Source organism: Nansenia antarctica (assembly GCF_963989245.1).
Source record: "Nansenia antarctica genome assembly, chromosome: 4".
Taxonomy (NCBI): Eukaryota; Metazoa; Chordata; class Actinopteri; order Argentiniformes; family Microstomatidae; genus Nansenia; species Nansenia antarctica.
In genome coordinates this window covers 65,249,455-65,276,576 of record NC_137689.1, presented here as the reverse complement: position 1 = coordinate 65,276,576, position 27,122 = coordinate 65,249,455, and the positions used below count along the sequence as shown (strand labels likewise).

At 46.8% G+C, this 27,122-nt stretch overlaps 1 protein-coding gene across 1 annotated transcript in view; it reads left to right on the top strand.

Moving 5' to 3' along the window:
• ctif (CBP80/20-dependent translation initiation factor) overlaps positions 1-27,122 on the top strand; it is a gene marked incomplete at its 3' end in the record, with an annotated part of 93,847 nt that overhangs the window by 22,078 nt on the left and 44,647 nt on the right. The window contains exons 2-7 of the mRNA XM_080529611.1: positions 4,921-5,156; positions 6,851-6,922; positions 11,933-12,055; positions 12,624-12,697; positions 14,288-14,392; positions 14,481-14,556. Of these exons, the coding sequence (XP_080385737.1) occupies positions 4,977-5,156; positions 6,851-6,922; positions 11,933-12,055; positions 12,624-12,697; positions 14,288-14,392; positions 14,481-14,556 (630 nt within the window). The 5' untranslated portion in view covers positions 4,921-4,976. The remainder of the gene's footprint in view (positions 1-4,920; positions 5,157-6,850; positions 6,923-11,932; positions 12,056-12,623; positions 12,698-14,287; positions 14,393-14,480; positions 14,557-27,122) is intronic.

Genomic DNA, 27,122 nt, shown 5'->3' with positions numbered 1-27,122 from the left:
ACAACTACAACACACTGAGATTTTCTCATAACACACATTCTCATTATGGCAAACTTGGCTATAGATATCCCCTTAGTTCTAGAGGCAAGGCAAGACCGATCTGCTTTTTATTCAGCTATTAGTAAGACAGAGAGAACAGACCGAGATCCGAGGCAAAACCCTGGCCTCTGTTCGTCTCCTGTCAGATAGTGGTGGTAATTGGTGGGGGGGGGGGGCAGTACGATGTTAGCATTGGCAGTTTAGCCTCCGGCAGAAACTCTAGCCTGCATGTCAAGGACAGCAGTGGAAGGACGTCTGACATCTGAGTGTTTAGAGTGAAAGCATCCGTCACAGCTCCCGCTGGGTTTTGAGTACGGTACCATGTTACAACATGAGTCGTGACCCGTTTGTTTTTGAAACTTTGGGTTTTGAGGACTTTGGGAGTGGAATCTGATTGGAGTTGATAGCGTTAGTGCTAGATAGAACTGTGTGTGTTGAGTACTAGGGCTGGGCAAACGATCAACATTTCTTTTTCGATAATCGCAAGAATTAACGATCAATTATCGATTAATTGATACGGTTTTTTTTCATCAAAAAAAAAAGTTTTAATATAAATAGGGCAGAAATAACAAGCATGTTTTCCTTGGGGAAAAAAACTTTATTTGTGTTGCTATTGCACACATTCATTCATTCACATTCAAACTAGACACTACAGTCAGATAACAATCCTCTTAAACAAGGCAGTGAGTAGCCTAAATTGTTTAACTTAAAAACACATTTTACGTTATAAATAAAAATATAGAAAATAAGTAACTCACCATAGGAGCAGTAAAAAACACAAATAGGAGGATGACTGAAAACGTTAGTGTCCTTAAAAAAAAATAAAAAAAAATAATCCTATTTATTAATGATTATCGAGCAAAATATTTTGTGATCGACCAAGATCCTTATCGATCAATTATCGATCGTCGATCATTGATGCCCACCCCTATTGAGTACCATATCTCATGATCTGTACTGGATAGCAGGCTGATGGGGCACTGTTATAGCTCTGATGAGGTAGCCCAGATAGCTAGTGGGAGATGCTACATCAGAGGAATCGATTGGAAAGCTGTCTCACTCTCGCAGCGCCTGACCACCCTGTCTCACCATCACACTAATATAATAATATAATATATGCCATTTAGCTGACGCTTTTCCCCAAAGTGACTTACATTGCAGTGAGTGCATACACTTTTCAGTATGGTCCCAGCGGGAACACCACCTGACTACCCTGTCTCACCCTCACACCACCTGACTGCCCTGTCTCGGTTTCGGTTCGCTTTCGGTACGTGTTTCTGTGCGTAAGGAGATTTTTTTTTTACCATTTATTTACAAACTGTTACTTTACTTTAATTTGCTTATAGGCCTACTTATGGAACTTTAACATTTAGACACATTCCAGAATATGACTGGTATGTTGTATAACAAATATAAATAACAAAAAATAATAAAAACACTTTCAAATGTGACACCAACCAGTGTTTTGATAAACCAATAGGCTACATTACTTGTACTGAAACAGATTTAAGCTTTCAAATGACGTGTCATACATTGAAATCCGGAAAAAGATAACGAAGTTAGACTCATTTGAATGTTGTTAGACCTTGAATGTTGTTAGACCTCAGGCACATATTGGGTTAAATTGGCTGTAATCCAGGAAACCGGAAACAAACGCTGCTAACAGCTAGCGGCTAACAAAGCACAGCGCTACGAACATCTAAACTGTATTTTAATAACATCACAACATGCTGATAGAACATCAACATGCTAAAAACACATAACTACACATAATTAGATGATCACACAGTCATTGCTTTTGAACACGTCCTAAAAGGAAAGTATATACATGGTGTACAGGTTTTTCGCCCTTGCTTGCTTGCTTTGTGCCGGTGGTCCTTGCCCTCCCCTTGGGGGCCCCCGGCTGCCCCGTGTGCCTGGTCTGTTCCGCCGCCGGGGCACCTGCTTGGCCGTCCTTGTGCTTGCTTGATCCATCTCTTTGGTCTGTGCTTGCTTGGCTGGGCCGGGTGTGCTGGTGGTGGGGCGGGCTCGGTGTGTGGGGCGGCGGGGGCTCCCCGGGGGGGGGGTGTGGGGGCCCACCGCTGGGTGCTGGTAGGCAAACTGGCTAGTAGTCGCTCTATGTGTAGAGGGCTGCAAGGGAATTTTCCTGGCTACATAGTGTACAGGTTTTACTTTTGCCTGCTCGTGGCTCTGTCAGTATTGATTGATTGATTGACTGATTGACTGAAAATGTTCATTGTGTGAAGCGCATTGAGTTGCATCTTGTAAGAAATGCGCTATACAAATAAAATTTGATTTGATTTGATACAAGCCATGTAAACCGATAGCCGATTACAGATACCCTCCGGACAACAATAACAATGAATCCATTCCACAAAGTACATATTAAGAGAGCTATTTTGAGAGCTATTTATAGCGGTTTCACGTATGCGAGTGGTTTACGGTTTCACCAACTGCAGTCACAAATGTGCCCCTTAGGCTTGACGACTGGTATAGGAAAGATAGGAATGAAAGTAAAAATGCACTTTAGCTATGAGAGCTGTACCAGCTGTAGCCCATTGTGCGCCTATACGACATATAAACGATACGTTTCTTTTCACTGTTTTCAATCCTTCATCGCTATATTCAATGCCAAAACCAGAATGAATAACCCCACAACACAGATTTGTAGCAATCCAGGGCTTCCTCAAACTGTTGCCATGTTCTCAACTCTGAACAAACATTTGAGCAAGAAGCAACTGCGTTCCAGACCAACTCCACCTCCGACTTTGAATGAAAAGCAGGATAAACCGAAAACCCGCACAGTTCACTAGTGTATTGAACCGTGGAAGGCGAACCGTACCGTCCGATATAAAACCGAGAACCGTTGCACCCCTACTGACTACCCTGTCTCACCCTCCCTCACACCACCTGACTACCCTGTCTCACCCTCCCTCACACCACCTGACTACCCTGTCTCACCCTCCCTCACACCACCTGACTACCCTGTCTCACCCTCCCTCACACCACCTGACTACCCTATCTCACCCTCCCTCACACCACCTACCCTGTCTCACCCTCCGTCACACCACCTGGCTACCCTGTCTCACCCTCCCTCACACCACCTGACTACCCTGTCTCACCCTCCGTCACACCACCTGGCTACCCTGTCACACCCTTCCTCACACCACCAGCTGTCTCATCACTGCCTCTTTTTTTTTTTTTTTCAATTCCAGCCTCATCATCTTCTGTTTCACCCTGGCTGAACATTGGGTGATAATGGATTGGAATGCCTTTGACTTGGTTTATCTGATAACAGGTTAACAGTATCAGACAAGACCTAAATACTTTTGCTCTGCTAACTGCTAATGACAACGCTTGCCTTCCTCAAGGCCTATCTATGTCAGCAACCTGCTCTTCTGGATCTTCTGAATTCTTCGTTCAAGCAGTTGACGCGCCTAATCAGACCTCTGTTTGCTGCTTGCAGTGTTACCCATACGTAGGCGAGACTGTGGTGGGCTGTGATCGACAATATTTTTGCTGAGACTGTGGTCGACCCGCCACAGTCTCACAAAATCCTGTGGGTCGTATGATGGAATGAGATGTTGTCACAAGATAATGAAGCCACAGCCTTTTATAGGACTCTGTAGCTGCCACCTGCTTCTGTCAGGGGAGGGAATGCTTGTCCGTCTGCCAAGTGTATTGTCTGTCTGTCTGCAAGCAATTAGCCCTCTGCTGGCACCGCTTCTCACTGTTAAACCAGACAGCCAGACAGGCAACTTGTCAGCCCGTGTCATTTCCGTCTACTGTCAATTCCTTCCCATTCCCAAAAAGTCAATTTTTAAAGTTTGATAGACAAGACACTGAGACTAGCCTTCTGTTGGTCAGACACTTAGCGTTAGCCTTGTTCGCAGAGCGCCAGGCTAACCAGGTGCAAGCGTCAGTGTATGTGGATCTTATTACCCTCACACAGTGACAAAACATATAGGGTATAATGTGTCAAAGGTAGAGAAACAATCATTAGACTTTAAGGTACCGGTATGTGGTGCTTGGATCATCTCATAATTTGTGTGAAGAATCATCATCAAACATACGTGTCTACATAAGGCTACATGGCTACAATAAATGCAGCCTACTATTATTACACATTGATCACTCATTAAGTTTTCAGCCTATTCTCTTTATGATATCATCAGCTGCCTTGGCTCACTTCCTAGTCTAGGTTATACATGTAGCCACCAAAACATAACAAAGGCTTATAGCCTGCAAGTGCACACCAACCCTCGACGTATCAGTTCTGCGTGCCTCAGTAGTAAATCCTCTTTGCGTAGCCAGTGCTCAAGCAGCTTAGCAGCCAGACCTCTCCCGTGTCAACCAGGTAGGGGTCATGTCAGCGCGCAGGCACGTCACCATTGGAGAGCAGGGATGAGGTAGAGTTCAGGGAGACGGAGAGAGAAAGTGACAAGAAGAAAGAAAGAATCTGGGATTACAGCCAAGCTGTAAATGGCATTCGGAGATCCTGGAGGGAGAGGGAGACCCCTCTTCTGTGACTGGGGTTGGTGCCGGCTAGGACTAGGCTGGTGGGGCTGCAGGGTGTATGACAGAAATGAAGGCTGACTTGGGGATGGAAACAGTTCCTTGACGAGTAGTGGCGTGACTAGTGGCGGAGTAGTGGTACTGCACTGTTACTTTTCAGAGGTCATTGGGACTAGAGGGACTTTGGTTTGTTGTGCAGGTTTCAGTCAGAACTTGGAACAACTGAAGATAGAGGATAGTTGAACTCCAAGCTCTAACTGTTGAAATGCTGTACATTGCACCTTGACTTGAAGTGATGTGTAGTGCCTACCTGCTGTGTTTTGATTTGATCTCATTAACAAATTGTTTATCTCCCACCCCCCACAGGTCCCTCTCCTCCTTCCCTCCCCTGCCCCCCCCCCGCCGGTGGCTGCCAAGTTGCCATGGAGAACTCGTCTGTGGCGTCGGCGTCCTCGGAGGCCGGCAGCACACGCTCGCAGGAGATCGAGGAGCTGGAGCGCTTCATCGACAGCTATGTGTTGGAGTACCAGGTGCAGGGCCTGCTGAGCGACAAGAACGAGAACGACGGAGACGTGGACAAGCCCCAGTCTCATGTCACCCAGGTTAGCTAATGCTAAAGTCCCAGTCCCATATCACTCAGGTTAGCTAATGCAGGGCTCTCAAGTCTCACGCATTGGGCGTGAGACACACGCATTTCAACCCGTTCACACGCTCACACGCCACACCTTGTCTCACGCCCAATGCGTGAGACTTGAGAGCCCTGCTAATGCTAAAGCCACAGTTTCACATCTCTCAGGTTAGCTAATGCTAATGCTAAAGTCCCAGTCCCATATCACTCAGGTTAGCTAATGCTAAAGCCACAGTCTCACATCTCTCAGGTTAGCTAATGCTAATGCTAAAGCCACAGTCCCACATCTCTCAGTTTAGCTAATGCTGAAGCCACAGTCCCACATCACTCAGGTTAGCTAATGCTGAAGCCACAGTCCCACATCACTCAGGTTAGCTAATGCAACAGTCACAGTCGCTAGGCTAACCAGACCCTAGCCTTTATGAGTGGATCATATTACATGATCTCACACAGTGAGATTAAAACATATAGGGCGCAGTGTGCGGATAAGAGCATTAGCACTTAACCTCTCATCTCTCAGGTTAGCTAAGGCTAACTGTAGCTATACTGTACCACTACAAGACTGCTACAGTAGAGCGCACCAATACTCTGCTATTCTGTGCTTTTGTCAGGCTAAACCAGATATATCAACAGCTAAGTTCTATTTACTGGCAATATAGTTTAAAGTTGTAGTAGACAGGTTCTTTTTCATTCAAATATTGCCAAACGACCCTGGTATATCTGTAGCAGTTTGGCACCTAGTGCCTACTGCCAACCAAAATGTGCTTACGTACACAGAAAACTGGGGTAGAGAACCTCATGGGAGGTCTTGTCAGCTGAGCACTCACAAAATAGAGGTGCTAAAATTAGGAGATGAATTGACCAGAAGTGCAGTCCAGAATGATGGAGAAGGTGAGATGTGCAAACCCCATCTGTAGCAACCGTGGCATGCGGACCATGCCTTTGACTTAGCTCACAATGGAAAGTACATAGATACTCTATACAAAACCAGACAAAGGAGGACACACTAACGCTGTAAACACAGCTGTTACACAAGGACTAGTGACCTTTGGCCTTCTGACCACCAGTTAGCTTGGTGAGCCTTGTTGGCTCTGTTGAGCCTAGCCTGGTGAGCCTAAGCCTGGTGAACCGAGCCTGGTGAACCTAGCCTGGTGAGCCTAGCCTGGTGAACCTAGCCTGGGTCTAATTTGCCTGTAGCCCCGCTTCTGCTCTGTCAACACATCCTCTCAGGTCACCAGGCCTCTCAGCCAGGCCTCTCACCTCTCAGGAGATATTCATGCTGAATTATTCAATGTCCAACATCCATTTCAGAAACCATATGTTGTTGAAAACCTCTCAGCGTTGGATCGTTTGTTGCAAACTATAATCTGGTGCACTTTCTCTATTTCTCTATTTATAAATATATATATATGATTTTTTTTGTATATTATACAACCAGGGAAAGGCCATTGAGACACAGTCTCTTTTACAAGGGAGACCTGGCCAAGAAAACAGCAGCACAGTCAATACAATTGACAATACAATACAGTCAATACAACATACAACATTTAAAACATGCAATTAAAAAGAAAAGTCACAAATAAAAGCCAAGCATGTGTGTAAAGCCTCAACAGTAACTGCTGTATTTAAGCCACAACTTGATACCCCCCCCCCCTATGTGTTCCCCAGTGGACAGAGGACTGCAATGACAAGAAGGACGGGAGTTGGTCGTCCTCGCGGGGGAGGGGCTCGTCCAAACCGGTGAGTTCCGGGGTGCGGGTGCGTGTGTGTGTGTGTGTGTGTGTGTGTGTGTGCGCGCGGGTGCGTGTGTGTGTGTGTTTGTGAGTGTGTGTTTGTGAGATGGCTGTATGCCAACATTGTTCAACTGCGATCGGGTATGCGACTGGCAATACGTCAAACTTGCTCATGCATTTGTGACGGCATCACCCCAATTGGAACATCACAGGTACAAAAAGAAAACAGACTGAAATGCAAACCCAGCTATGGCATTTAAGCAACCACTCGCTAACAATTCAGACCGGGCCAAAGCAATAACAAACGCCATAGGTGTTTTTATAACAGTGGACATTGTAAACACATGTTGAAAGTAATAGAGCCTCGTTACGTAGTTCCCTCATCCGCATTTCAGCCAGGAAGTCATACCAGCCCTTTATTTATATATATTATAGTTTATATATAGCAGTTTATTTATATACTGTATATATAAAAAAAAATACAATGAATGTCAGTACAAGCTGGCAAGTCCTAATGTGAAGTTGAAAGCTGCTTATGTGAATACAAATACAGTACAGTTAACTTTCTAAATGCTGCACCTTAATGGATGTTTATTTGATTATATATTTTTTTTATTTGAGAGATTTGTTTATTTTTGATCTACTTTTCAGTATATTGTACTTTTTTATTAGTGGGTTGCAGCTGGTTGCAGCAGTATTGACAGACTTTATTTTATATAAGAAAGGAAGACCCACTGTTTGTTCAGTAAACCACTGTTTAATAATTCTTTAAAAAAAAGTTTCATGTTTTGCGATAATTTTTACCTTGCTATACCGAAAACGTACCGAACCGTGACTTAAAAACCGAGCTACATACTGAACCAACATTTTCGGAACCATCCCACCCCTAATCAATTCCCATCCCTCGGCGTGTGCTGAAGCCCCCATGCCCCCCCCCCCCCCCCTTCAATCCGCATTGATCAGGAAGAAACAACAGCTTTCAATGGCAGCCAAGGTCACTGTCAAAGCCTATAGCATGTGCTCTTTACAACACAGTAGGTTAGAGCTCTACAGCCAAGCGTTCTAGAACCACACTTCTTTTATCTGCCACCCTGTGATGTAGCCTTACTCAGTGTGAGTCCAGGAGGTGGAAGATACATTTTCATATTGCAAAATGGTAATTTAATTCCCAACAGGTAGCTGATAACCTATCCAGACCGGGGGGGTAATAAATTCATACCTCACACACACACACACACACACACACACACACACACACTACTCCTCTCTCTCTCTATTTGCATGGGGTTTTATGTTCTCTGTGTTTGTCTATCTGCCCCTAGTAGGGATGGACGGTTTCCAATTATTGAAACCGAAAAACCGTCAGAGAGTAAAACCGCGGTTTTCCGGTTAACCGAAAAATACAGAAAAAAAAAAAAAAAAAAAAATGTAAAAAAAAAAAAAAAGAAGAGCGCCAATTTCAAATAATTGAGCCCTACTGCTACAATACACTCATGTCGAACACCATTAAAACACCGTAAGCACAGTCGCAACACATTTAGGCTACTTAGTTTCACAAATATAAGTGGAAAGGCAGACTTTTGTAAGCTACACCATACATGAAAACACATGAACACTTAACACACCAGCTCCGCTGATCCAGGGTGCACGCCTGCACGGAAGATCATCTCTTGGAACAGCGTCTTCATTGAATGAACTGCTTTCTCAATATCTTGGTTCTTAGACAAAGTTTCAGCTGCTGCTCAATGTATTTAAATATTTGAATACTGCTCAATAATCACTGAAATATTAGACTTAGAATTATGCAGTGAACATACTTAAAGCTTTTCATAAAAACCACATGCCGCGAGACTGACTCGTCCTGAACTGTCGTAAGTCAATCAACAAAGAATGCCCTATCAAAATAAAAGTGCCCATGGTAGAGCTGTCAAAATAGAGCTTTCAAAATAAATGTACTAATACAGATAGAGATAAATACAGAACTACCTTTGCGTCACTAAGTGACCACGTATCTTCTGAGACATGCGTTCTGTCATCACTTTCAGTAGCGCCTTCACACACAGTGGCGCTGTGCACAAACACTCTTGATCCGTATAGCTCTTGTTTTATTATATTGTGGTTTAGTAAATACTGCACTTGGAGTTACATTCAATGCATGATTTGTGCTATAGAACATAAATAAAGTTTGATTGATTGATTGATATCAAATCAAATCACATTTTATTTCTATAGCGCATTTCTCACAAAAGTGACCCAATGCGCTTTACAGAGAGCAGCGAAAATGATCTTATTAAATGTAAGCGAGTAATTGTAAAAAAACTTTCCTATCTACCAATAACTGAAGGCAACTATCTTTCCCATAGAGTGATTCGTTACCCTTAAATATAATCCCAATTAGATATTAATCCTCAGTTATTCTTCACAACTGACCAAACCTCTCACTCATTGCGCGGCAGATTCAGACTGTATCATTGTTATTTTCACACACGACAAACATGTGACATGTTCCAGTTTTATTCTTATTCTATTTTATTCTTCTAAAAAAAAAAAAAAAAAAAACGGTTTCAGACGGTTTTGATAAAAAACCGTTTCTATTTTTATAAACCCCGGTTTTCGGTTTAACCGAAAAACCGTCCATCCCTAGCCCCTAGGTACTGTAGAGCTGTCAATCACGGAGGACAGACTTCCCGCTTTCCCTGGCAGCGGGGGGCGCGGGGGGGTGGTTGTGTAATTGGTTACATATCTCTGACATACATATCTTAATGAACACACACACACCACCTTAGTTCCTTACCGCAGTATTTTTGAATTAGTCATGCTGTTCTTCTCATATCTCCAGCACCAGACTGGTTCTTACCCTAGGAGGGTTGAGTGATTTTGCGTAGTCTTTCCCCCAGCTGTTAGTGTGAAGCACCAGTGAATGAATGAATGGTCTTTATTGTCATTGCTATAGTACAGGTACCAAACAACGAAATTTAGGAGGGGTGGCTCCCCCGGTGCTAGGAAAGAAAAAAAAAGAAAAAAAAACACAAGAAGGGAAGGAGCTGGTTTACATAAATAAAGGCTATGTACACTATCCACTATACTATACTGTACAGATAGACGACTAGGGTTGTCATATTGCACATAGTGTTATTGCACATTCATTTGAAGTGTCGCAGTTTGCAGGCTAGAAATGTACATATTTGTGCCTCAGCACTACACCTGATTTTTTCAGTCCAGCAGCTGCCATCAATCCGTCCAGACTGTCCAGGGCCCAGAACCTAGGTCTTTAAAGTGCGAGCCAAGGAAGATAGAGGGACATGCGTCTTCCTCGTATATAACGCGGCCTTAATGGATTATTTTCCTGGAGCTGTCACCAATGAGTGGATCCTTGGGTTAGACTTAGGGTTATGTTGAGGCTGAAGGCAGTACCACATGAGCTGGGCTGGGCCAGTGTCTGTGTGTCTGTGTGTCTGTGTGTCTGTGTGTCTGTGTGTCTGTGTGTGTGTGTGTGTGTGTGTGTGTCTGTGTCTGTGTCTGTGTGTGTGTGCATGTGCTCATGTGTGCGTGCTTCAGGGAGCAGGAATAGGGATTCCCTCTGCGCCGCCTTGAGCTTTGTGTCTGTGCCTGCTGGCACGGCCATGCCACGTGGCAGAGTGTGTGCCCCTGTGTGTGTGTGCCTGCCTGTCTGTGTGTGTGCTTGTGTGTGCGCCTGTGTGTGTGTGAGTGCATGTCTGTGTGAGCAAGCGACAGCGTGTGTGTGTGTGTGTGTGTGTGTGTGTGTGTGTGTGTGAGAATGTTTGTGCGTGTGTGCGTTTGTGTGTGCCTGTTTGTGTTTGTGTGTGTGTGCGTGTGTGCCTGTTTGTGTGCGAGCGAGAGAAAGCACAAGTGGGCAAACCACAGGGTACTGCAGCGTCTGCCCTCATCGAGTCATTGGTTATGTCAGCTGCTTCTCTCATTGTGCGTAATTCTCCCAATAAGGGGGAGAAAGGCAGGGCAGTGGCAGCAGAAGTGTGTCACGGAATCTCTCCTCCCCAGGACCACAGAGGAGCTTGCTTTTTCAGTTCCGCCTCGTCCTGCCTCGTCATGCTGTTTTTCTCCAACAGCAGACTGGTTCTTGCCCGAGGAGGGTTGATTGATTTCAGACTGCCACCTAGTCTTTCCCCCTATCGGCTGTTAGTGTGGAGAGTCTGCCAGACAGGGAAGATGGAGGGACATGCGTCTACCTCATATATTACAGCCTTTATGTTAATGGGTTCTTTTCCACGCGCTGTCAGTGTCACCCATGGGTGGATCCGGCCTGTTCCTGTGACAAACCACGTTGTTAGGTGCACTAATCAAATAACCCTGAATTGAATTAAAGGGGATTCATCTAGTGTGTGTGTGTGTGTGTGTGTGTGTGTGTGTGTGTGTGTGTGTGTGTGTGTGTGTGTGTGTGTGTGTGTGTGTGTTGGGTCTGAGGCTCTAGTGTGGGGTGGGGAGAGGGCAGCTGAATTCCCTCTTAAACTGGTCTCAGGAATACACTCACACTCACACATACACACAGAGTCAGCGAGCTAGCTAGCCAAACCGCCATGGGAGCTGTGGTTGCCAGGGGTTACCAGCCCTGTCAGCAGTCCTCTCCCAGGGGATGATGGTACATTAATCCTGGGAATGATCTCCACACACACACACACACACACACACACACACACACACACACACACACACACACACACACACACACACACCAGTCCCCATTCATGCATTAGGCTTGTATATTGATCTTTACTCTGTTTGACTAAGAATGGATAAGATAGGAATGTCTCTGAACAATATCATCATTATTGTGTAGCCCAGCATGTTCTCTGTCCTCTGTGTTATTTGCAGAGCAGTTGATGGAGAGTATGCTCTTAGTCTCTCTCTCTGTCTTTTATTCTCTGTCTTTCATTCTCTCTGTCTGTCTCTCTCTGTCTCTCTCTCTCTCTCTCTCTCTCTCTCTCTCTCTCTCTCTCTCTCTCTCTCTCTCTCTCTCTCTCTCTCTCTCTCTCTGCAGGATGAGTGGGAGCATAGCAGCAACGGCAGCACAGGGTCCAGGCCCAGTTCTGGTTCTAGGGCCGGGTCTGGCTCCAGGTCCGGCAGCAGGGGCAGGAACAACCAGTTCAGAGCCCCTGCCAAGGCACAGGTACTGGACCTTTATTCATATCAAAGTGCCCTAAAGATACTGCTTGAACGCTGAATTCACTGAGGAACATCATAACACTTTCACTTAAGTTTTAAACAACAATGTTGTTGGTGATCAAAGGGTAGTGACTCTTGTCATTACTTAAGTATATAGTTTGATTTGCCTTGTAATGTTTACAGTGGTGGTTTAGTGGTGACACAAAGATCACAGCATGACGCAGCGCCACTCTTCTATTCTTTGGAGAAAACCCGGCTTTACACGGGACCACTATCACACCCCCCCCTACTAAAAACGGGACCTGCCTTCAAATAGTATTTGAAATAATTTCAAATGCTAATGCTGTGCATGATTTGAGCTTGCCTGCCATAATGGAACCAATGGGATAGTCTTAGAAGTGCAAGCTGCAGACAGGCTCAAGCAGACACAAACACAGCCCTCTGCTTCTGTCTTGGTCTGGGAATGTTGACAATGTTGAAGACTTGATTCACCCTCGGCACTAAATGATTTAAGCCCTGTGACAGTGGGCAGCTGTAATGCGCGCTGTGTCGCTTGTGTCTCTCAGAACGGGAACAGAGACGGCTCCTTGGACATCCTGGGGACGGACATCTGGGCTGCCAACACGATGGACTCTCATGGGTAAGGACTGTGTTTTATTGTGCACACTCAATCACTGGTCCCTTCTCACCACATTTCACACTCGTGATGACCGCCTTGTTATGTCAGAGCTTATGGAATCATGGTTTTATCCTCAAACTCAAGGACATTTAATTGGATGGATGGATGGATGGACGGACGGATTAATGGATGGGATGGAGTGCCATACCTTGAGTAAGACACACACACACACACACACACACACACACACACACACACAGCATTGTTGCTTGAATGTGTTTTTGCTTGAAGCTGAATTAGCTGAATCCTTATTCCCCCTGAGGAATGCAATGTTATGTTCACTAGAAGAGCGCTGAGCTTTAGGGATGTCTGATGCTGTAACAGAGCTATACTTACTCTGGGAGCCCAAAAAGATGGTAGCGAGATTGAACTCTAACTAAAAATCTCTTTAGAGACGAGATGACATATTTTTTTTTTTTTAAACAGCGTAACCACAAGCAGCAGCTTAATCTTTTGTGTAACCTTGTTTTTCAAGAAAGAAAAAAAGCTAAATGTTACGCCAACATCAATTCGCAGGGCATCTATGTTGCTGTTGCTGTAGGCTAGTGGGTGCCATGGCGACAGCTGCAATGGTAACCTTTCCTCACAGAGGGTGGGACCACGTTGGCAAGAAGCACGCTAGACCGCCTCCCTCCCTGCCCCCCCGAGTATCTACCTCCCTTACTACGCTCTAATCTCCTTAGCCACGTAGAAATCCCCCCAGTGACCAAACGGACCATATCTGCTTACTATCAAGCCTTTTTAGTATTATTCTGGATTAGATTAGTCAATGGATTAACACATAGCATGGGCGTCTGCTAAATGCCCAAAATGTAAATGTAAAATGTACATAGCAGTTTTGCTCGTGTGAGAGCAGTTTTTTGGGGGCACGTTGTTGCACATATGGTCATGTCTGACATAGAGGTTTAATGGAGGCTTTGGCACTACAGGGTGTTTCGGTTGATTACCAGCTAATTACGTGTCTTTGTTTTCGGGCTTAGATGATGTGAGGAGTAGATAGGGTTATGGTTATAAAAATAAAAAAAACACTGTCAATTTGGGGGTGGACCAGCCCTTTTTAAATATTCTAGACAGTCGTACCATGTGACAGGTTTTTGGCCTGTTTTTTTATAAATGACTTGAAAAGTCTTGTTACTGTCCTGACAATAATGTGGACACAGGTCACTGACTGTCCCTTGCACTCTGATGTTATCATAGATGAAAGGCTTTACAAAAGCGTGGCATATTATATGACGACATTGACATGACGTGGATGGTGTCAATGGTGTGTTACCTCTATACCGTATGAACTTAATCCCTCACTTAATTCCATACGTGTCTTATACCATTCCTCATTCCATTCCATGCATTACAATGAGGCTGTTTTCCCAATTTCTACCTCCACCAGCCTCCCTGTTTAGTACCTTGAAACTAGTCTAATGTTAGCGACTACTTTCAAGGTAAGGACCCATCTAACCAATTTAGCAATTTGGGTGAACTATCCCGTTATCCCACTGATTCTCTTGGCTGTCATGACAACGCTTGTCTCCCCGTCCTGTGTGGCTTCTACAGCGGCGCCACCTGGGACCTCCAACCAGAGAAGCTGGACTTCACCCAGTTCCACAGGAAACCCTTCCGGGGCACACCAAAGCACCTCCCGCACATTGACAGAGAGGGGTGAGTGGGATTACTGCGTTTGGCCGTTCTGTTCTGTTATGATTTAATCTATTTCTTTGACGGTTCTTGTCTCTTGTGTCCCTCTCAGGATGATGAAAGGCAAGTTTGAGCAGGATGATGGGATTGACCTGAACGACATGGATCGGTTCCTGCCCGGCCTTACAGTGAGTGTTCCATAAACAATTGATCTCTGTTTAGTTAGGTGTTTTGGCTGTGGTTGAAAGTCTTTTTTTTTAGAATCTATTAAGGAAGATTTATTTGTTTCATGTCTGTTTGTGTTTTCACATTCTGTTCACCCTGGTGTGGCTATGTTTGCGAAAAACGAATCGACTTTTGTCCACTTTTAAGTCTGTTGTAGTCGACCCTGACAAATTGCAAGGGATGTCCAAGGGAATGGTTGCTTGCTAGCTCCGACACAAATGCACTTGTTGGTCGAGAGCTCCCTCTGGTGGCTGAAAGATGGAACACCAGCCCTGAAAAAATTCCCTAGTTGCTATGGCAGTATGTTTGGGGTCATTGTTTGCTGCGTGACGAAGCGCTGTCCAATGAGTTTGGCGGCATCTGCTTGTATCTGAGCAAACAAGATGTTTTTGTACTTAGCCCGTGTAGGCCTGCTGGTGAAGTCTTCTGTGGATGGTAGTCTCTCTGATACATCCACCCCTTCCTTCTGGAGAGTGTTCCTGATCTGTCAGACAGTTGTTGTTTTGTTTTTCTCTTTGTTATGGTGAGAATTCTTCTGTTGTCATCCTTAGCTAACAGGTGGTTTGAGATTGCTGAGCTCTCTAGAGCTTTCTTTGTTATTAATGATGTACCAAACTGTTGTGGTACATAGTATGCCTAAGGTTTGAGCTGTCTTGATTAATTGATCGATTGTTTTGGGGGGGGGGGGTTCTGTCTCACATTGGCTTCCTTGCCATTTGGTAAATGGTAAATGGACTGCACTTATATAGCACCTTCATCCAAAGTGCTTTACAACGGCCTCTCATTCACCCATTCACACACATTCACACACCAATGGCTGCAAGCTACCATGCAAGGCGCCGGCCTGCTCACTGGGAGCAATTTGGGGTTCAGTGTCTTGCCCAAGGACACTTCGACATGTGGCCAGCCGGGGCTCGAACCGCCGATCTGCCAACCTTGCGATCATTAGACGGCGGCTCTACCTCCTGCGCCACAGCCGCCCACATTTGGTGAACCGCTTTGGTCCTCATGCTGACAGACCAACAGCAGACTCCAAATGCTAAGCCTAGAAACAAGACTAGACATTGACAGCTCTCTTATGCCTGCACAAATTATGTGACGGAACACATCTGACTGATCAGAAATACCTGTGAAGCCAATTGTCCAACTACTTTTGGTGCCCAGGAATAGGGGAACTATGTATACAAAGTGTTGGTGTTTCTAAATGGTGAAACCAATATTACAGTGTTTCCCATACCATTGCCTTGGGGGGGCGGGCCCATGGGCTCGTTGGTAACATTAGTCCGCCAGTAGTCTCGCATAGCCAAACCTATCTCTCCACACTTCGTTTCGCACTGTGCCGCGCTGGAGAATAATACAAGAGTGTGCGAGTGTGCGCGCGACGCAAGAGAGTGTTTGCTGCAGATGGAAAGTAAGCAAGTTGAAACGTTAGCAAATATAATTGCTGAATGTTCTGACAGAGAAAGTTGGTTAAAATTGGTCGTTATTATTGTGACTAGAAAGTGTCTGACTAATAGTGTGCCATGGTGTAAATAGTGTCAAAGAACTAGCAAGCTAGCTAGCTAGCTCAGAGGTGATGAGATGAGCTAGTCTGCTTGCACACTTGCCAGCTAAAGAGCTAACTGGATGCACTTTATTATTTTACTTAAAGTAGACATAGAATCGTTCTTATTCTACTAGAATTGGGCTTTATGGTAATACCATAATGGCATATTTACAGTACATGGACAGTGGATTGAATTGAAGCATTGGAAATGTCTGTTTTTTTTTCAGGTGAGAGAGTAATGTCAAAATGACTGCATTGCCCACAGCAATCCAATATTCAATTATAATGATGTTATTAATTGATATGGATCAATTTATACCTCTTATTAGATTATAAATACTCTGATTGTTATGTTTGCCTTTTGGTTGACAGCGAAAGAGGGAGAGAGGAGGATATAGAGGGAGAGAAGGAGAGAGAGCAGGACAGTCTTTTTCCGGCTCAATGGCCCTCAGATCTCATTGGTGCACCAGAGAGAGAGACAGCAAGAACCAGGTGAGAAAGTGGACAGGTAGTCAAGACCACATAAGTAAGTAGCCTTGAGAACCGCTGGTTCTGGAGCCTAATGGGCCCATAGGGCAGGAGGAGCCTGTCTCCTGTTTCCCTAGCGTGAGGCGGCTTAATGTACAAGTATACCCCGTCTGGAAATGACGCCGGTATGTCGCAGGGTCTTACCCCCTGGTGTGGGGGGGTCCATGCCACCCCCTCAAGTCAGCAAACCTAGGGGAAACACTGATATTGATACGAGTACCCTAAATTAAAAGCTAACAATCTGTACATTCAACCTCATATTAATTGATTGATTTCAAATCCAAACATTTGGAGTATAAAGCCAAAAGATGAGCCAAATGCTTTGCTATCCAAATACTTACCAAGGGCAGTCAGTGTATGTGGATAGATATTAGTTGATATGGAACTTGGTGAAGTATTGACAAGTATTTCTCCTGAAATGAGCAGACACTGACATCTAGTGGCCAAACATGGTGCATCCCCTCAGCTCTGACCATAAAAAAATAAACACATAAATGGAAATCAACAGTGACCCCCAGTGGTTGTTTTAAGGTATGGCGCCCTCTGAGTTCCATCATTAATTTCACATGACATACAGTATAGTGGTTAGGATGAACCTTTGCTGGAGTCCTCTTCTGCTCTTATTAATGCTAGGCTAATATATCTAGCTTAGTTCTGCTGTATTTACTGCGCTTGCTGTACTACTTCTTCACACTGGTCCATGGAGTCATTTTAAGGTGGGTTTCTCTTTCTTTTTCTCTCTCTCCCTCTCTTTCTCGGAAGACAGGGTGTGTCTGTCTAGTCGCCCTTGGCATCATGTCACTCGGTTCCAGCCGGGGGTTTGCTAGCTCTTATGACGGGCAGGATGTTGGCACCGTGGAGCCGCGGGGTCAGGAGGACAGAGTGAGGGCGTGCCCCACTACCCACCTGTCTGATCTCATGCCCAGCCAGTCTGGCACCCAGAGGGCCCTCCCTGGCACTGCCCGCCTGCCAGCGGTGACGCCACGCCAGTCCATTGTTTCACTACGGACTCACTGCATCAGCTCCCCCGCTTTCCTCTGACCGCTTTCTAGTGCCTCAGACCCCCCCAACCCCCCCCCCCGCGCTCTCGCTCTCTCTCTCTCTCTCTCTCTCTCTCTCTCTCTCTCTCTCTCTCTCTCTCTCTCTCTATCAAATGTTTTCTTTCAATGGAAAAGAAAATGTCAAAAAGGACAAAATGTCCCCTCTCGTCCCCAGATCAATGGAGTGATAGTGTCACTGTCATACGTCTTCTTGAGGTTGTGTGATGATAAGGATAATATCTCTCATGAGACTTGAGACTTGGGTTAGGAATGCTCCTAATGCTCCTTCTCACAGTGTTTGTCAACAGAGATAACATCCAGCGGGTCCCGTCCCCTCCGCTGGCCTTCCCTCACATAGAAGGTGGATTGTCCCGGGCTAGCCTCCCGTGACTAGGCCTGGGAGTTTACCTCACCAGTGACCCGGCACTAAGAATAGCTGCGGGGCCTGCCTATAAGCCTCTCTCTCTCTCTCTCTGACTGACTGACTGATTGGAGCTATCACTCTCTCTCTCTCTCTCTCTCTCTCTCTCTCTCTCTCTCTCTCTCTCTCTCTCTCTCTCTCTCTCTCTCTCTGTGTGTGTGTGTGTCTGTGTCTGTCTGTCTGTCTGTCTGTCTGTCTGTCTCTGTCTGTCTGTCTCTCTTTCTGTCCCTGTCTCGGTCTCTGTGTCTGTGTCTGTGTGTCTGGGTCTGTGTGCGCCCGCAATCAAGCGACTTGGCTATACTCACTGTTTGATGACTGTGTTTACATAAGTTAATACAGTGGGAATCAGACACCCGTAATGAGGATTAAACGTGTCCGAGCCAGGTTGTTTTGGAGCTAATACGGGCTACTTTGCTGGCGTGGGAAGCCCCTGTTGCATGACTGGGCTGTAGTGGTGCTTAGACGCAGTTAAAATGGACTTCGGGCCCCACGGTGGTGTAGCGGTCTAAGCACTGGCCACTAGTGCATGCTGCCCACCGGGGACTGGGTTCGAATCCCAGCTCGCCAGATCCGGATACGGGGAGCGACATATTGGGCGGCCGCTCCCGAGGGCGGGTATAGGAGTATTTCCGGACAAGGATCCGTCGCGCAACACCGCCCCCTAGGTGCCGGAATAACGGTGCTGGGCTCGAGGAGCCAGTCAGCTAGTCTGCCTGGCGGCCTCCTCTGGGACTGCCGGCCACGGGGTCGTGCGGCGGATCCTATGCAATAGGCAGGGGATAATTGGATGCTAGGTTGGGTTCAATTGGCTACCAAATTGGGTGAAAAGGGGATAAAATCGGAAAAATAAAAAAATAAAATAAAAAGAATGGACTTCGGGAGGGTCAGACTGGAGTGAGACAACGTTGTGTTGACCTACTGGTAACGTTAGACCCTCCAGGCAATCAGAAGCTTGGACAAAGAGGGCTGTTCGTACCCGAGTGCTTGACACTGGCTGAACGGACTTTGAGTAATAGTGTTCTGTTGGACATGGCGCAGAACCAATCCCCCACCCACCAACCCCACGAAGTCTGCACTAAAATCCCTAGTGGATTTTACTTGGAAAAAGGACTGTACTTACTGTGTAAGAACTGTGGTCCAAACTCCCTCCAGGCCCAGGCTTACACCAGCCCGCTGTGTTGAAACCCTCCGGGGTGGGGGGTGGGTGAAGGAGTGCAACAAATGCACACTTCAAGGCCTTGGGGGTTAGATGGGGGAAGTGGGCTTCTGTGTTACAGAGCATATTGACCTCTCACTTCCCCACTCATCATCCCCCAGAGGTTCCCAGGGGCTACTCTGGGGCAAGACTACGTAACCCAAAAGCCCCCTCCCTCCCTCACCTCCCCACTTCCTCGTTCCCCAGAATAGCAACACAAAGGGCCGATGTGGAAAAGTACCTTCACAGGGCAGCTATAGGGGGGGAAGCAGCTTCCTCCTGCTCCTTCCCCACCAGAGCAGAGCCCTGTCTGTCTCAGCCATGCTGCATCCCACGGGAGACACGCTGGCTTCCCTGGAATGCCCACCAACAGACACAGACACACACACACACACACACACACAGAGACACACACACAGACTCACACAGAGACACACACACACACTCACAAACACACACACTCACACAGAGGCACACACACTCACAGATACACAGAGACACACACACACACACACTCACTGTGAGACACACACACACACACACTCACACAGAGACAAACACACTCACACAGAGACACACACACACACACACACAGACACACAGAGACACACACACAGACTCACACAGAGACACACACACACACTCACACAGATACACATACATGCACCCATACATCCACACTCACACACACACACACACACACACACACACACACACACACACACACACCACTCACCCTTGTTGAAATGACAGCATGAATTGGAAGTGAGATTCCAGTTGAATGAGCCGGGGGCATGGATGTTGCCCAGATCCATTAAATATGAGTCAGTCTCTCTTCCCGCTCCTGACAGACTTAACACAGGTCACTGGGAATGTGGCATGGGTCTCCACCCTCAATACCCACACTGAGATAGGATACAGCTGCCTAGTCAACAGCCCTGTCGTGTCTGTCTGTGTGTGTCTGTGTGTGTCTGTGTGTGTCTGTGTGTGTCTGTGTGTGTCTGTATGCATCTGTGACCCAATTATCACCCGCATTGGCAAGTTGACCGCATTGCTTAGCTTTTGATCACGTTCTTCTTATTCTGCAGTCTGTTTGTTTGTGTGTGTGTGTGCGTGTGCGCGTGCGTGTGTGCATGAAGCATCACCAAATTATGGAAACCCCCTATGAGACAAACTGTAGACAAACAGACAGTAGGTAGACAGACAGAACAGACAGTAGGTAGCCAGTCAGGGAGCTCCAGGGAGGTGTGTGTGTGTGTGTGTGTGTGTGTGTGTTTTCAGATTGTGTGTGTGTTTATGCTGGTATGTAATTGTCATACTTTGTGTGTGTGTGTGTGTGTGTGCTTGCACGCACAGCTTCCTCTCTCTCTTCCATCTCACTGAGTCTCTGTGGGGACTGGGTAGTTTTGTAGCCCTGTGGGGGGTTGGGGGTGGTGGGGGGTTTCTGGTTGGTGGTCGGTGACTGGTGCTTGGTGCCGACCAGACGGGCCGGGACAGGAGCCTGCAGAGTCACTGAGGACACGTCCGTCCTGTTCCTGGTGAACAAAGCGGGTCCAGCCAGGAGGCAGACTGGCCGCCCCGGCCCCTCCGGTCTACGTGCACCAGAGCAGGGACTCTGAGGGGGAGGCCAGCCCCTCGTGACCGGCTGGCTGGATGTCAGTCTGGGAGCCGCTACTCATGCTTCGGCCTGCTAGGGTTGAAGTTGTTGACCCTGCTCCTGGACACAAGGAACACACACACACACACACACCCTCACACACACTCACACGTAGGCATGGATACACGTAGACACACACACACGGCCGGACGGAGAACATAGACACACGCGCGCACGCACGCACACACACACACACACACACACACTCACACACAGACACGCACACAGACACATACGGACAGACACGTAGACACACACACACACACACACACACACACACACACACACTCAGACACACACCCTCCTCCTCCTCCTCCTCCTCCTCCCTCCTTCACGTCCACAGGAGAACAATAATAGAGGTCATCACGGCGAGCCGCCCCCTCCTACGCCCTTTTCCTGCCATTGTCAGCACCGCTCCCACTGACCGCCACAGAGGAACGACAGGCTTCTAGGGATCTAGAGGAGACACACACACACACACACACACACACACAGGCACCTTTACACACATATGCACACAGACACCATTTCTCTCTATACATCTCTCACACACGGACATGCAGTAACACACGTTTGTTTCTGAATTGGTTTATTGTTGATGAGTTAGAGCAGTCGTTGGTATGTCTGTATCTTCCAAACTGACACTGCTGTTTTTAGCAATTAGCAACCGTTAGCCGCCGTCAACCATGAAATAACTCTCCCTGACTGGACTGGAGCCGTCCGGGGCCACCAGTGTCAGCTCACTTCCAGTTCATCACCGTCACTTCTGGTGCTCCTCCAGTCCTGGCCACCCCATTGGCTGGCCCAGGCGGTGGAGTGTGGTATGATACTGTCTGAGGCCCCTCCCCCCCTCTGGGACGCAGGCCTGGATATCCTGCAAAGATACACACCCGCACGTGGGTGCACACGCGCGCACACACACACACAGATACACACACACACACAGATACACACACACACACACACACGCTCCAGCTTGGCTCGCCCTCCTTCCCCTGTAGTTATGGGACTGGAAACCATGCTAACCACACTGGACTGATTGAGCTGGAGGACATGGGAGAGAGGCGGGGAGGGGGGAGGGGGGGGGGGGCTGTGAGAGAAAGAGGGGGAGATGGCGGGAGGAAGAAAGAGAAGGGATGAAGAGAGAGAGAAAAAAGGAAGGGAGAATGCAGAGAGAGGGATAGAAGGTGCGTGTGTGTGTTTGTGCGTGCGTGTGTGCGTGTGTGCGTGCGTGCGTGCGTGCGTGCGTGTGGGCCACAAGAGCTAGAGGCCCCTCTCTCCTCCCCCCTTCAGACGATACTGTCTCTGGTGATTATACCTCAGAAATGGCTCTGTGTGTGTGAGGGCTGTACCCAAACACAGTCTGTCTGCCAGCCTACACACACGCACACACACACACACACACACACACACACACACACGCACAACCTCTAGCTCTCTGCCAAACACTTGACTGCGTCCATAAGTAATGAGCGTAACCGTGTCTCTGAATTGACCATTCAATATGGAACTGAAGCGAGTCATTGAACTCGAACGGCGCCTATTGAGACAAGCCAAGTGGCGCTTATACAGTATATGAGTGTTTGTGTCAAAGTTTCCATTGAACACGACTTCTGTTGAATACAGAGGAGTAGCGGGGGGGCAGGGTTGGTTCGTTGGTTATTATGCTGTGTAACAGCACACACACACACACACACACACACACACACACACACACACACACACACAACACTCTTCACCTCTCTCCACCAGGCCACTCTGTTCCATTGTCTCCAGGGCCGCTGAGCTACACTATATGGACAAAAATATTGATACACCCGAACATCACACCCATATGTGCTTGTTGAACTTCTCATTCCAAAACCATGAGCATTAATATGGAGTTGGTCCCACCTTTGCTGCTATAACAGCTTCCACTCTTCTGGAAAGACTTTCTACTAGATTTTAGAATATGGTTGCGGGGATTTGCTCCCATTCATCCACAAGAGCATTAATGAGGTCGGGCACTGATGTTGGGCGAGAAGGACTGGCTCGCAGTCGCCATTCCAATTCATCCCTAAGGTGTTCGATGGGGTTGAGGTCAGAGCTCTGTGTGCAGGCCAGTCAAGTTCTCCCAGACCAAACTCGGCAAACCATGTCATTAAGGACCTCACTTTGTGTATAGGGGCATTGTCATGCTTAGTGTTGTTCCGATACCGATACTAGTATCGGCATGGCCACCGATACGCACAAAAATGCTGGTATCGGTATCGGCGAGTACTAACAAAAAAAAAATCCGATTTTTTTTTTTTTTTTTTAAGTACTAAAGTTATTTTGTTTGTAAATGTTCACTTGCTGTTGCACTACTACTACGACTGTTTTATATCTTAAATGGATATTGCACTGATTGGCATCTGTGAGAGCCACATTTCAGGTTTTATAAGGGGTTGATTTTCTTGTCACCATACCAGGTAGACAATAAAAAAAAGTTCTATAGTATTCACTCTCTGTTGGTATTTTTTCCTGTTTTACAAAGGTTTTGAGCAGTGCCAGACTAAGTGTTAGCAATAATTTTACATCGAGGTGAGTATGCGGCTCCCAAAAAAAAAGTTTTTTTTTTTTTTTTTTTTTTTCCTTTTCAAAAACCGGTATCGGATCGGTACTCGGTATCGGCAAGTACTGCACGGTCAGGTATCGGTATCGGTATCGGGATCAAAAAATGGTATCGGAACAACACTAGTCATGCTGAAACTGGAAAGGGCCTTCCCCAAACTGTTGACACAAAGTTGGAAACATACAATTCTCTAGAATCGCATTGTATGCTGTAGCATTACGATTTCTCTTCACTGGAACTAAGGGGCCTAGCCCAAACCATGAAAACTGCCCCAGATGATAATTTGTGTCCACATACTTTTGTCCATAATAGTGTACGTTAGCTAGCTAGCGCCGTGGCGCTCACTGATGATAATAATAAATCAAATTATATTTATTTAATTTATATTATATACAAATATGTCTGTCTGTCTGTCTTTTTTCCTGCCTACCATTCTGCCTGTCTGTCTGCTTTTCTGCCTGCCTTTCTGTCTGTGAAAACCCATTAGAGTGCCTGATGATTAGAGACACACATACACACACACACATCTACATCCACACACAGATCCACCCACATATCCACACACACAGATTATTACGTGTGTACTTTTACTGTCCTATTCTCTCTGGGCTGCTAGATGACTGTGTCGCTGGTGTATGTTGTAATAACACTTTTTTTTTTTAATATGGTGAGCTGACCACAAGTCCCATGGGAGGCACACACATGTTCTCATCGGTGTCAGGTTCTGTGGTTCTGTTCATGCCTGAGATTAGCAGGGAAAGGAGAGCTGTTGCTGAGTGTTGCTAGGTGATGGCTGTTTTGCAATCCAGTAATATTGTTTTGAGTATTCGTGTTTTGGCTGTAGTCTGGTCTCTTATCTGGTACATTGTAACTCTTCACTGCCCACACACACTGGTTTTGTGTGTGTGTGTGTGTGTGTGTGTGTGTGTGCGTGTGTGCGTGTGTATGTGTGTGCGTGCGTGTGTGTGCGTGTGTGTGCGTGCCCCCAGTTCATCCAGGTTTTTTTGAGACGCACAGAAACGGTATTGGAGCCCTTGTGGAAAGACATTCCAGAGCGTTTCCTGTTTGGTTGGACCCTTCTCTCTCCCTCGTCCGCCTTTGCCTGCTCCGGAATACCTTTCCTAATGAAATAATCGGAGCTGTGAGGTCAGAGAGGGAAACTTGGACGGACGTCTTCTCTGGGAACGTCAGGACACTGGTTCGATGCCAGTTGGCTAACGCGAGCCGTTTACTTTAGTGATGTGTCAAGTTACTGCACTAGTCCACACAGTACACATGAAAGAAGGCTTTAGAAACGGCCCAAAAGAGCCACCAATCGTCGTTTTTCTGCAAGGACACGGCATAGAAGGGATGCCAGTCACACACTCCTCCCTCTGTCATTGCACTTGAGAGAAAAAGTGTGTGTGTGCGTGTGTGCGCGACTTCTTCTTTTCCTTAATTTTTGGAAGCTGTGTTCCGGTAGCCTGACCTCGCCAGAGACAGGAGAAGTCCTACATGGTCTTTTAGAGGCTATTTGGAGGCTATGTTGGCAGTTTGGGCTCAAGGACCCAGGCCTTGGGGGAGTGTGTGGTCAGGGGTCATCCGTCTCTCTCTCTCTCTCTCTCTCTCTCTCTCTCTCTCTCTCTCTCTCTCTCTCTCTCTCTCTCTCTCTCTCTCTCTCTCATATCGTCGTCGCCTGGAGCACAGATCATCCTTGTCCAAAACAAGAACTACTTTTTTTTGTGGCGACTGTCCCCCTCCAAATCTTTTGACACGGCATTGTGTGTGTGCGTGCGTGCGTGCCTGTGCATGGGACCGTCGGTTCGTCCGCGCACGTGTGTGTGTGTGCATGCGTGTGTGTGTGTGATGCCCAAAAAGAAGGCTAAACGCCTTGCAAAGTACTGCTCTGTCTCTGCTGTAATTGGCAGCCGCCATATATGGCGGCGACGCTGCTACTTGTACCCCTGAAATGTGTAAAAAAAAAAAAAAAGAAGGTTATGCCGCTGGTCCATGAATTGTGATTGTGTAGTAACTGCAACGTTAGTATTTGTGTCCCTGTATGTCTTTTTTCTATGTGGACATAAATAAATGGTTAAAATGTGTGTGTGTTTGAAAAGTGAATTATAGACGTAGTTATCAGAGAAGATTTCAATTATTCATCCTCCTTCTTCTGTTCCAACTTACACATAACACAGTTAAGTTTTGGAATCGATGGCTCATTATTTTGCACTGAACTACAATAATTCACCAACTAAATGCAAACATAAAGCACAATGAGTGCATGGTAAAAAGCATAGTAATTGCGAGTTAATATATAATTCATATTTTCCCCTCAGCCCATGTAAGGAAGATAAACAGGTACGCCTTAAGAGAAGGTCTGCAAATAGGCGATTGTAAAATGGCCGCCTAAGGTGAAAAAGATGCAGCAAATGGAATATTGCTTGGCAGTGTGTGTGAGTCTTGGCTGGCTGCTGAGTTCTACACAGTCGCACACCGCCAGCCAAATGAAAAGAATTTCCAAACCCCTGTTATCAGGCTAGCCTGACTCTGTCCCCTTCCTTCCTCCCGGTAGCAGCTCCTTCTACACTGGCTGGGAATGTTTCTCTCTCTCTCTCTCTCTCCCTCTCTCTCTCTCTCCCTCTCCCTCTCCCTCTCTCTCTCTCTCTCTCTCTCTCTCTCTCTCTCTCTCTCTCTCTCTCTCTCTCTCTCTCTATCTATCTATCTATCTACCTCCAGTCCAGACGTTTATCTTCCCTAACTTTCCTGTTTGTCGGGTGGCAGTACAGAAGCGGTCGTATTGTGGCAGTAAGCATCACATGGAACAATACAGCCGCTTTTGCTGAAGGTAGTTGGTTGGTGGCTGCAGGGAGAGGTGGCAGAACGGAAGAGTGGGGGCTACTGCCTCTCTCTCTCTCTCTCTCTCTATGTGCGCTTTGATCACCTCCGTCTGCCTAATGGCCTCGTCTTCTCGTAAGCGGCCCACCGTCCATCCGTCTGCCCCGGTGGCTTTGATGTCCCTGCCCGCACTCGCACCACGCACCCCCCCCACCCGTAAATGAGCCATTGATACCCAGTCACCACATGCTCCACATGAAACCACCTGCAGCTAGTTCACCCTCTCTTTCTCTCTCTCTCTCTCTCTCTCTCTCTCTCTCTCTCTCTCTCTCTCTCTCTCTCTCTCTCTCTCTCTCTCTCTCTCTCTCTTTCTGCCCTCTCTCTCTCTCCCCCTCGCTCTCTCTCTCTCTCCCCCTCGCTCTGCACCCCCTCTCTCTCCCATTTTGAACCCTCTTTCTCTCTTCCTCTCTCGTCCTTGTTCTTTCTCTCATTCATTCACCCACTCTCTCTCTCTCATGTTCTGCGTCTCCCTCTCTCTCCCTCCCTTCCTCCCTTCTCGGTGTGTCAGAAACACATGCTTCAGAGATGACCTTCTGAACATCAGGATTCTCTGTCCATCTCCCCCTGACCAGCAGAGAGAGAGAGGGATCAAACAGATGTCAGGGTCCTGTCAGTTCCAGTGATAGAACACTGATAAGAGCTATGGAGTTCCATACTGATCCCCATGACGATGGA